The following is a 12,548-nucleotide window of genomic DNA, read 5'->3' as shown; positions in this document are numbered from 1 at the left end:
AAGATAATGATAATGTGAAACACAACAACTACAACAACAACAACAAATCAAAAGTGAATAGAAACACTAAAAATGGCACCGGTTCACAACCTGAAATAGTTATGGGTGTGAGAAATCATTCAACACAAATGATGGATTAAAGCACATACCCAGAGCTTGCGTAAATGTCGAGCACGGACCATGTCAGGAGTATCATACAGGAAGCATCCCAGGCCTCTCAGCCACTGTAGATCACCTTTGTATTTCACCTGTCAAACAATAATAGGCATTTCATATAGATCTTCTACAATAAACGTACTAGGGAGAGCAACAATCACACCATGCCTTAAAATCTCAGAGTTTTGAATTGGAAATTTAAATTACACAATTATCAATAATTATTTATAATATGTATTTAAAAATTGGATAGATTAAGGACTAAGAAGGCCAAGAAATCATTAGATGTGATGGTGGTGTCCAGATAAACTTTGCTTCAGATTCCTAGAAATTCTATCTAGGACTCCATTATTGATTAGAAAATCTTATTTTGAAGAAACCATGTACAGAAATTCTGAGTAAAATATGCTCCCACTTTGTGCTAATCATGAAATTTCTTTTTAAAACAGTTGCTTACATCACTTGTAATCTCTCCAACGTAACGACTGTGTATTGTCTGTGGAGTATATGGCATGGAAATCTGGTGACCTTGCATCTTGAAGAAGTCAGTCCTGTAGATCAGCTATGACAGAAAAATAGGAAGAGACATTAGGGTTTTATTTAGTTTTTTAAAAAAAAAGAAAGCATGAAAAATATCAACATTGCTGTAGTGTTTGTATAATCATTGAATTTAAAAATGCATACATCACTGATAGATTCCTGGTTAGTTTTCACTTGGCGAATTGCTGGTGTGTCAGGTGTGGTGTGAATCTTATCCTTATTCTTGTGGTATGTCTCCCGATACAGTCTCTGTAATGAAAGATAAAGTGTTACATATGCATTTAAGCCAAAAAGAGAAAAACACCATCCTTTCTTAAGAAAGAAAAGGAAGAGGGTTGGCAGTTAGAAGCATCAAAAGTCACAGGTTCTTTTTTTGAAGAGGAAAATAACAAATTGTTGCTTGGTATACAAGGGAATAATTTGGGGCACTGAAAAAGACTCCAGAATTAGAGTAGAGAACAAGGGTTAAAATACTGTCTGCTCATCAAAAGATTTTATGGCACAAGAGGTCATGACTACCCTGAAAGAGCATGCTATTATTTTATTCCAACAGTTATTTTAGATGATTTTACATAAGCAAGTTCTAGACGAATGGCAATTTTCATAATTTTTATTAGTCTTACCTCATTGAGAATTTTGTTGACTTTCCTTGTGGTAACAAATGGAACAGCTTTGGGACCAAAGTTGTAACCTTTAGCTTTGATATGTTCATAGACTTCTTTATATTTCAGCTGTAAAAGAAATTCTTAAAGCTTCAAATAGCCATTCAAATGCCACAGATTTTTTTTATTTATTAGGATTCTATTTTTATGTTATAAAGAATATGAAAGTAAAGAAAGTTTAACTGCAAAATCCTATACAGAAATAAGTCCCACTGTGTTAAGTGGGTGGGTATTCCCAGGAACGTTAAGTACAGCCTTGCAATCTAAATATAGAATGATGTATAATTATCAGGATAGGCAAATTGAGACAGCACATGGCAGAAATGTGGCCAAAGTGTACATAAATTTAAGCCTTTGTTATATTTTGTTTAATACCAGCTGTTTATTGTACATATTAGCAGGCGTTGGCCAACAGTTATTCTGTTTCCAATGCATTTATCCTGTAAATGGTATTGATGTAATTGATCATAAATGGAGACATATTTACTGAGAATAATAATACTAAAATGAAAAACCATTCCATCCAATACTCACATAACTGCCAATGTATTGGGCATGTTTAGCATGTTTGAAACCAGGAGTATCTGCTGGGAGTTTGTATCCAGTGGGAAGTGCATGCAAGCCTGCTTTCCGGTAGAGACCCTATCACAAGAAAGAAAATGAAGATTTTTTAAAAGACTTACAACAATAGCTAAATCCTCATTTTCAAGAAGGCTCATACTGTTTCAACATGTAGTATTACAACAAGGCATTTGTATCACAATCCCGAAAAGATAGTGTTGAAGTTAATCCTCTTAATTCATTCATTCTGTTTCCTGAAGAGGAAGCCTAGGAGGTCCACTCAGTTTCACATTCTTTGACTGGCCAAATAAAATTCTTCCCTATTTTCCCCTTATCCTTTCCATTTTCCCCACTTTTGTTGACCACCAGTATCCAGTTTCAGCCAATATATTTCCTTTTGTGTATGCACGAAGGCATATATGCATATCGAAAATAAAATGGACTCAGCATTCAGCTACCGTTGGGGACTGCAGGTGATGCACAGCTGGATTCACAGCATTAATGCTGCTTCCAGCCATTAATCTGGGTCAACAGAACACAGAATTTACTCTAGAGCTCTGGAGTGATCCCTAATTTTTGGAGATATGGACAGATGAACCAAGTTGGATCTGGTCTAATCCATTCTCCACATCACCAACAAAATCATTGTTGCGTCACCACTAGCAAGCAGCTTCCTCCCAGAAACTTGCTGGAAATGTTGCATTTCTGGTGATGGCATTTCTGCCACTGGGCCATATGACCAAAAATATTGCCAGTGGCAACACAGCAGTAGCAAACTCGATGCACCCTCAGCTTGGCCAGCTATATGGACAGTCAAAGGCTGCATTGGAACAGCTCCAAAGCCCTTTAAACTGGATTTACCCAATAGATCTAGTCACAGCTTAAAGGTCCTCTAGGAACAGGGAGCTGAAAATCTGTGGGCTCATTTGACAGGAGCCTGACCAACTTGAAAATTAAATGAAAAATGGAACATACAAGAAAAGTTGCTACAGTTCACTCTCATATAAATGTACGAAGGACCCAGTGGATCAACCTGTGGGTCCCAAATATTTTGTCCTTTTACTCCCAGAAATCCTAACAGCTGGTAAACTGGCTGGGATTTCTGGGTGTTGTAGGCTAAAACACCTGGAGACTCACAGGTTGAGAACCACTGGCATAGAAGCAAGCTAAATGGTGCTTTGTCTGGGGAGCTTCCTTTTTTGAACTATACTTCTCAGAACCTCACAGTCAGCATGGCTTGGTATAACTCCAAAGCACTGTGATCTGAAAAATAAACTTTTCAAAGCTCTGAACCAACCTTCAACACTTCTACAATTCTTTTAGAAACATTGCTCAGGCACTTACTTCATTTTGTATCTTGTATGCATTCGCTGCACGCTCCAAATCCACTGTCTTATCCACTGGTGTGTATTTCCCTCTGATATTTTTCACATAGTCATGGCGATAAACAGCCTGAGAAATTTACAAGAATGAGTTAGTTACATTGAAAACAACTTATTGGGAATATGTTAGGCAATTTTTCAAGGTATCATTTCAAAGAAAAAAAACTGATATTGTGATGTATGGTTCCACCTTTGTTTACAATAGAAAGAACATGATTTATATGTATACTAAAACATGTATCATAAAACTGTTACAAAAGGTCTCATAACCATCCAATAATCCAGTATCTACTTAATATTCCTACAATATTACAAAGTGATCTATGCCTTGTAACTAACATAAATCACTCCTTGTCACCCTTTAACAAACAAGGCATTTGAATACTGAAGAGTACCAGTGCAGGTACAAATAGACAGAGATAGAAATGAAGAAAAAAGCAAGTTGAGGAGGTTTTAACATGAAATACTATGTTTAGGTCAGACTTTCCCAATATAACAGTGCCCAGTCACATTGGACTCTTACCATACCCTGGCAAAATAATGGGCTTTGTAGTCCGCATGGGGAAACATTCTAATTTGGAGTAAGGCAACTTTCAGAGGACCAACAGAATCCTTTTGAAGGACAATAATAGGATGATTTGTCTTAAATTTAAAGATTCTCTATAAATAATGAGTCCATTAGCAGTAACTCAACCAATTTTTCTGATTCCAGTTATTCAAGGTAGTGAATTAAATTTCCAAATTTTATATTTACCATTATCAAGTTAATTTTTTTAAACCTAGTATTTCAAGTTCTGGCAATTGCTAGTAGTAAGGGTGATAGTGCAAAATGGTAAAAATCAAATGTGCAATATCTGATTACACCAGGTATGGAGAACTTCAACCTCTGAAACCAAATCCAATCCTTCTGAGATCGAAATTCACCTCTCTGGGCTTCCTCTTACTGCCATGTCCCCTTTCTAATGTTGTGTTACCTTATAATCACTTTCCACATTCTAAACAGTCAAATGTATCTCTTCCTATGCCAGCAAGAAGTTTAAGCTAAAATATGCTCTTTTTATCCCATAGGCTTGGGCCTGTTGGCCACTAAAATGTAGTCCTTGAAAAGTTCTGTAAATTTTAATTTGGCCTATACTCCTCACACAATTATTACAGCAATGAAGAAGAAAATGAGGTAAACAGAACTGCAAACACTTACTTCACTGAGATTCAGTCCACTCTGGACATTCTGAACATAGACAGGTGTGTCCATGACTACAGTGTACTTGCTCTTCATCTTTTCTGCCTTTGCCTTGTATTTGAACTGTAGAAGTAGAGACAGACATGTGTATCTTTTCTTACTTATTTCTAATACAATTTAACAGCATTTCCTACTTATTACATTACCATTTTGGATTCTAAACCTATACTGAAATATCCTAAAACAATTTAGTTGCATCTAGCTGGCATCTAGCTTGATAACAATCCATATTCGAGTTTCCCCTCAAAGCTGTGGGCCATATTCGAGTTTCCCCTCAAAGCTGTGGGGCAAGATAATTGACAGTACAGTTTAAATTTAACAACCTCTTAGGTTGAATTTTGCTTCCACCTGTTTAAAAAATAAAGGGAAAGTTACATCTTAAAAGCAACTTAAATTGTCCTGAATGCAAAAAAATATGTATGGTGTATGTCAGCCTGTGATTGTGTCTAATGATCAGGTTGCTTTGGATGATGGGAATGCCAGTGTTGTGTCTAATGATCAGGTTGCTTTAGATGATGAAACTGACAATGTTGTTCAAGTTCAAGTTGATTCCTCTGATAGGAATGGGGATGCTGTCCATGAAATTTTCCTGAAGGGAATGGGGATGATGGTCTGGTTCCTGGGCCTAGTTTTAGAGATGTGGGGGCTGAATACAGTTCAGTTGATGGCTTAGAGAGGCCTGCATTGCTGCAAAAGGATTCTCAAGGTCTTGAACCTGGGAAAGGCTCTGCGCCTGGTCAGTAATCTCCAGGTGCAGATTTTAATGAAGCCTTGAAGTGCTTTTAGCCAGCAAAGACAAACAAATAAGAAATTAAGGTGCTCAGACAGATTAGAGCAGAGGTGAGAAATGAAACCAAAAGTGAGGAAAAAATCATTCTTAGCTGTTTGGGAAACAAAGTAGATATATAGTGTCAAGTACTGAGTCTAGCTTTCGATGAAGCAACATTGGATTCATGATAGGTTCTTCATGCTAAGTTCCTGGACCTTTGTCTTTGTTTGATTCCTGTCTCAAATGCCTTGGCTGTTATTTGCATTGGAAATCAAGCCTCTTGTTTTCTTGGATTTCTGTGGACTATTTCTCTTGAGATTTATTGCTCTTTTTACTTCCTAATCAATTGGATTTACCTTTTACTGTGGGTTATTTTTATTGCTTTGGCTTTTATTACCCTTGATAAACTGCTTGCTATTTTAACTCAACCATGTAGTGTCTAAAGTCAGAGGGAATCCTGCTCTGGAGTGCAACAATGTAGCTCAAAAACAGAGGGTAAATGCAAAAAAATTAAACATTGAAATAGCAGGTTCCTTGTTTATATATTTTCCTGAGTATGTGAGGAACTAAACAGAACTTAAAAGCAGCGTGGTTCATGTGTTTTCCAGAGCTAATTATCAACAGAGCAGTCCAAGTCTAAAACACCATTAAATGAGAGGTAGCCAGATTTCAGCTCAATTTTCTAACTATGACCAAAAGACACAGAGGTGGTTTAAGAAAACTATGTAAATTAGAAAAAGGTTCTGAGACTTTCAATTAGATTTTTCAATATAAGATACAGCCACCACCCCAACATCATGGCCTCCAGATATTTTGGATTAAAACTTGCATCATTATTGGCCATGCTGGAGGAATAATGTGTATTATAACCCAAAAAATATCTGGTGGGCATCATATTAGGGAAGGTCATTGTGAACTATTAGTTATCTATCTCCTATTCTGACAAATAAATGAGTTTGCATTCTAGGACACATAATATCTTGGTGCAGTGAAAATATCTTTCTTTCACCATTTTCTTGCAGTTAAGTGCTCTTAGATCAATTAAAAATGTATATTTTGGCCTATGTGTTTGTAGGGGGTAGGGAAGAGATCATACACTCACAACCTCTGAGGATGCCTGCCATAGATGCAGGTGGGACATCAGGAGAGAATGTTTCTAGAACATGGCTACACAGCCTGAAAAACCTACAATAACCTATTGATTCAGGTCATGAAAGCCTTTGACAATACATAACACTTTTGTTTAGGATTAATTCTCTAACAAATAATTGCCAGCAAGAATTGTAAGTGAAGGTAATATGGTATTTTCTATTTAGAAAAGGCTCTTACACAAAGAACACAGGGGAAGCTGTGTACTATCTAGTTTGTTGACTGATCACAAGACTTCTCTGTGGCACACACATCCTCTGGAAAGCTATGTTTATCAATGAATTCTGAAAATATATGCTTTTAAGAAAGAAAGGCACAGCGTATACTCATGTATAAACACCATGACAGAAACAAATAGCTGGTATCAAAACATACTTACATCATCGCGAAGGTCATAGGCATGTTTGGCATGGAGAATTTCAGGAGTGTCCCATACAAAGCAACCTATGCCTTTGAGCCAGTTGAGATCATCTTTATACACAACCTAAGGAATTGAATTTTGAAAAAGAGAGGGGAAAACAATTATAATGATTTACACTTGAAACAACAATAGGCTCAAACTAACAACCACACCACCTGTATTTGTCAACTGAAGCTGACTTCCTAAATTGCACCCATTTTCTTTATGATACATGAAATGTTTTCTAAGCTGGAAAGACCTCAACACTGAAAATGATAATCTGAATATCCAGGGCAACTACTTCTTCAGCCTTGCTATCAAGTATTATCTGAAAAGAATGACACACCGAAGTTTTTAAATATGGATTAGGCTGTTTCTGACCATCTGTTATGGAAAGAAAGCATATTTACTGGGAGTCTGAAGTTCAAGGAGGAACTAGTTAGTTCAAAGCAGCTTCTTCAATTTCATGTCCCCTAATATTTCATGTCCCCTAATATTTGCCAAACTGAAGTTACAAAAGGACTCCCAACTAAATTGTAGTCCACTGCCCATTTAGCTCTTTCCCTTCAGTCCATAGAAAGCAGAATCTGTATCCAATATGTCACACTATCAGTGTTAGTTTTCTTGTTGGTTGCAAACTTTATATAACAGTGAGTTTTTGTTTGGAGGTCAAGCAAACCATTACAGACTTACATCACTAAGTTGGGCATAGACTTTTCGTGCCAGAGCATTTTCATGAAGATCTGGAATGTTGGTCCATTCATGGAGACGGATGCGATAATCCACTTCACTGACTTTCTTCTGTGTGCTCTTAGCAGACACAATGTCCACCATGTCTGGTACAATATGGATTTTGGCTTTGTTTTTCTCGTAAGTTTCTCTGTACAAGCGCTATTGAAGTTAGAATACAATATTAGTCAATGTTGCCAGGCCTTCATTCAAAACATAAGCTACTGTATTATTTGTTTTGTAAAGCATGGAGATGCTACAACATCCTTAAATGCCTTTCTTTTTTAATGGAACATTTAGGGCTGGGCGGTTTCGTTTCGTTAATTCGTAATTCGTTAAAAATTCGTTATTTTTTTTATAACGAAGCGATAACGAACCATTCTGGAGCAACTTAAAAACGAAACGAATTTTTAAATTCGTTTCGTAAATGCTTCGGATTCGTTATGTATTCATTTCGTTATTGGTTTGAGGTCGTTTCGTTATTATTTCCGCATGTCTGGGGCAAGTTTTATAGTTGTTTTTTGTTTAATTAGTGAAAAAAAATTATAATATCACACCAACAGTCAACAACAGAGGGAGAGGGAAGCTTCAGAAGTTCCCCCTGTCCCATTTGGAGGTTTTTTAGCGTATTGCGCGGTCACGTCCGCCATTAACGAATCGATTCGTTATTTTTTCATATTTGTTTCGTTAATGTTTCATAATTTTTTTTAACATTTATGAAATTTTGTAAATATCGAACTTTTTAAAAGAAAAATTTCGGAATTCTTTTAAATATCGAAACGCAAAAACCCCCAAAAAACGAATCGATTTTAGAAACAAATTTTTCCGTTGTTACCCAGGCCTAGGAACATTCTGTAAAGTCTAGCCAGGCTGGTTTACAATACAAGAAAGAAAGAAAGAAAGAAAGAAAGAAAGAAAGAAAATTTAAACTACCAAACTACAGGAATAACTAAAATGTAGTTTATTATATATAGTATTAAAGGTAGCTCTTAACATCTAACTAAATTATGTTTAGTCAGGAACGGCTTGAGAAACTGCAAGTCACTTTTGGTGTGAGAGATTTGGCTATCTGCAAGGATGTTGCCCAAAGGACACCTGGATGTTTTACCATCCTGTGGGAAACTTCTCTCATGTCCTTACATGAGAAGCTGGAGATGACGGACGGGAGCTCACCCCACTCCCTGGATTCAAACCACCAACCTTTTGGTCAGCAGTTCTGCCAGCACAAGGGTTTAACCCCTTGTGCCCTTGTGATGTAGACAATATACAATGCTTCTTCATTGACATCAGTTGGATTTTATTACTCCTATCATCATAGCATCAATCCAAACCCAGCACAAGTCTTCTGACAGCTGGGACTAAGTGCGTCTCTGCTGAAAGGGAATGTGTTCATCTTCAGACAAGTTAAATAGAGGGCTGTCCTTGATGGTCAAAGAAAACTCAAAAATGTGAAAAAAAATTGTTCCCGTGTGTGTTTGTGTAGGTGGCAGAGGGGGGCAATTTTAGTTTTTAGTTGATTTTGAAGCATCCTAAAATATTTTAAATTCCAATAGTAAATATGGAAATATCAGTGTGGTGGGAGAATATTAATTGTTTTATAGGACCTTGCGGTGCCAGGCACAAATAAGCAGCAACCAAAACAAGGCACAAACAAACACATGCAGTTGAGAACAAATAGGAAAACTTTATTAGCCACAATGAATTGGTTGCAGCAATTGGGTTGGCAACTGCATGGATCTGGATTCAGGAATCAACCAGCCTGCTGTTGGCCAATGAGCCTGACCCTCCAGAGTAACTTTGGGGTGGCAGGAATTGATCAAGGGACAACTGCCCACCCCATATGGTCCTCCATCCTCAGGGGCCTCTGGGGATTGGCTTCAGCCTCACCTGCACAAGAGCAACACTGGTACGGGACCTCTGAGCCCACCCATCACTGTTCCAGCCTAGCTGAGCCCATTCTTTCTGGATCCAGCACTTTCTTAAATACACCCAGAGCCAACCTGACTGGAAACACTTGCCTAACATATGGGGTTTCCCAATCAGGCCCAACCAGCCAATCGGTTCAAGCCTAGCAGCTTAATCTGATTGGTTAGATGCCACCTGGAAAGTTGCCTGGAGCTCCATTGCCTCCAAGGAGGATGCAAAGGGAAAGATAAGTGCAACTGTGTGCCCATCAACCTATGACCTCTGCCACAGCATCTACTCATATTTTCTAAAGTAAGTCTGGTTTTGTTATCATATGTCACCGTTCTGTTCTTATCTGATATCTATAGTGTTTCTATTGGGATATCCTGTCATTTGCAAAGCACTTAATACAACTTTCAATATATAAACGAGCTGCTGTAGACATTAAGGGAATACATTTTGGTTGACGGTGTAACATGATAATGCTATATCAGCAGAATACTTACATCAAGATTCAGTTTACCAACTCTTAGGCATCTTGCAGTGTTGGGATCATCCTTGATACCTCTAGGTAGAGTGTAAAGTGCTTTAAATTTATCATATTCCTCTCGATACTTTACCTATGCAGAAAAGAAGGAGGGAAAACAATAAATCAGTTTGATTTTATACATTATTATACAATGCAGAATCCAGCTGAATTAGGTTGTATCTACACTGCCTTATAATCCAGTTTGAGAATGCAGACTAACTACATTGAACTAGATTATAGGGCAGGGTAGATTCATATGATACAGTTCAATGCAGTTAATCTGCATTTTGATACTGGATTATAGGGCAGTGTAGATCCAGCTTTAGTCTGCTGTCAGAACTGTTAGCTGAACTAGTTGCAAGCAATTCTCCTCACTTCCACAGAGTCTCCAATGCAACCTCAAAAATTGTTCTATTTGTTGGGAAACTTTCCAAAGCAGGCTTTTTTTGAGAGGGGGTGAGTGCAATGAAAAGAAGAGAGAATGTCCTTCAGCACTCTTGTGAGATGTTGGATTTAGCTGATCAAATTTAGGTACAGGTTCAGCATCCCTTATCTCAAATTCCATAATACCCTCAATTCTACATATGTGTGGCTATGATCGAATTAGTGGCGCTGTTACTTTCTGATAGTTCAATGTACACAAACTTGTTTCATGAACAAAAATTATTTAAAATATGATATAAAATCATTTTCAGGCTATGTGCATAAAGTGTAGATGAAACATAAATGATTCCCCTCCCCATCTCCACGATATTTTATTATTTATGTATATGTAAATACAAAGTATTTCAAAATCTGAAATCTAAAACACTTCTGGTCCCAAGCATTTCGGATTTTGGACCAAAAAATATGACTGCATTACTTGGTGTACTTACAATGCTGGCATTATGCTTCAGTTCTTTGGCCCGAACCAGTGGCACGGCATCAGGAGGCAATGTAAAACTAGTAGACTTCAGTTTATCCCAGGCTTCCTTGTACATGTTCTAAAGAGAACAGGATAAAAACACTCTTTACATTTTGAATAAAATCTACTTCGGTATAGTCCAGGTATTGAGTTGATGGACACAAATATTTTAATCCCTTAGGTGATCATATTTTCTAACATGAGTTCAAAAGCATACGGTACTGGATAAGAGCGTCCCATTGAAAGCATCAGCCCCCTTGAAAATAACTTTCAGAAACTCACGTTGCTGAACAAGTGCTTAAGGTTCTGAGTCCTCTCATGATCTACTGTTTCCAGCACTGTGGTATATTGGTCCTTCATTTTATGGTATTCTTCTTTATATTTTACCTAAAACCAAGGAGATATTTAGTTATTTATTCAGTGTCTACAAGCAATAATCAAGAAAATATAATAAAGAAAGTAATTAGGGCAGAGAAATAAATAAATAAATGAGAACTCACATCACTAGCATTGATACCACTCTGGATGGAAGTTACATAAACTGGAGTATCCATAACCACACTATATTTCTCCAAATTGTCTTTTCCTGCTTTTGTGTATTTCAGCTGTGAAAGGAAGATAAAATACAACATTAGTTAAGGCTTTGAGGGGGCCCTTAAAGGATTGGGGAGCGCAAGAATAAGTTGGAAGGCTGTAAGTGCTCCAATGTATGTCTTCATAAAGTGACACTGAAAAACCCTTAGGAGGTCTTCTGAACCAACCCGGTTCCAGATTTCAAGCAAACAACTTTTGCAAATGTGCTGATTTTTTTCATAACTCCTTGAATAAGTTAGAGTGTAGCCCTTCTAGGTTTCAAGGTACATAAGTACCACTAGCCATACAATATGACAAGATCAGTTAGCTTACTTGACTCTGAAGATCATATGACTTCTTGGCATGCAGGATTTGAGGAGTGTCCCATACATAGCATCCAATTCCTTTCAGCCATGTTAAGTCATCCTTGTATATAACCTGCAGGTGAGAGAGGGTTTTTTTGTTGTGGTTATTTACAGTACACACAAATTTCCTTGTATTCTGTCACACAGTATATGTGATCATTTCTAGTTCTGCTGTTCAGATCTAATGCAAAAGTGCATTACTGTAAATTGCAAGATAGAAATGTCTCACCTCCAGATAATTACTACTCATGCTTTTTAATTTTTTTTAAATCTCTTATATTTAATAGAGCATGTCACATTCATTATCTAAGTGATGTCACCACATAAGAAATCTCCTGAGTAAAACAAAAAGTCCTTCCAGTCTCTCAGTGTATACAGAATACGTATTCTCAGATGCAAATCAACATAGTGCAGAGTTGGCTCTGTCATTAAGCAAAAAAGATATATTTACCCACATGGCAAGTAGCACAATTAATTTGGATGGTTCCAAAAGATGTACTTTTATATTTCTTACAATTGATTGGGTACATCTTTATTTTTATTTTTTTCCACATTTCCTATCATATAAAATGTTTGGAATAATTTCCAAAATAAGAGTCATTATCATCCAGCAGTTTGACCCAGTAACCTGTGGAAATATTTATTTACCAACTCCATTGGTCATTGGGTGAAACAAATGGGGCC

At 37.1% G+C, this 12,548-nt stretch overlaps 1 protein-coding gene across 26 annotated transcripts in view; it reads right to left on the bottom strand.

Moving 5' to 3' along the window:
- The window catches only part of NEB (nebulin), a 188,575-nt gene that overhangs the window by 63,918 nt on the left and 112,109 nt on the right, over positions 1–12,548 (bottom strand). For all 26 annotated transcript variants that reach the window (XM_060776842.2, XM_060776678.2, XM_060776715.2 and 23 more), the window contains 14 exons: positions 11,833–11,937; positions 11,427–11,531; positions 11,209–11,313; positions 10,898–11,005; positions 10,000–10,113; positions 7,553–7,750; positions 6,839–6,943; positions 4,500–4,604; positions 3,264–3,371; positions 1,893–2,000; positions 1,320–1,427; positions 841–945; positions 614–718; positions 150–248 (listed from right to left, as the gene is read on the bottom strand). In XM_060776842.2, the coding sequence (XP_060632825.2) occupies positions 150–248; positions 614–718; positions 841–945; positions 1,320–1,427; positions 1,893–2,000; positions 3,264–3,371; positions 4,500–4,604; positions 6,839–6,943; positions 7,553–7,750; positions 10,000–10,113; positions 10,898–11,005; positions 11,209–11,313; positions 11,427–11,531; positions 11,833–11,937 (1,578 nt within the window). The remainder of the gene's footprint in view (positions 1–149; positions 249–613; positions 719–840; positions 946–1,319; positions 1,428–1,892; positions 2,001–3,263; positions 3,372–4,499; positions 4,605–6,838; positions 6,944–7,552; positions 7,751–9,999; positions 10,114–10,897; positions 11,006–11,208; positions 11,314–11,426; positions 11,532–11,832; positions 11,938–12,548) is intronic.

The sequence above is a fragment of the Anolis sagrei genome, chromosome 1, assembly GCF_037176765.1.
Source record: "Anolis sagrei isolate rAnoSag1 chromosome 1, rAnoSag1.mat, whole genome shotgun sequence".
Taxonomy (NCBI): domain Eukaryota; kingdom Metazoa; phylum Chordata; class Lepidosauria; order Squamata; family Dactyloidae; genus Anolis; species Anolis sagrei.
The sequence above is the reverse complement of the archived record's forward strand: the minus strand, read 5'-3'. Positions and strand labels throughout refer to the sequence as shown.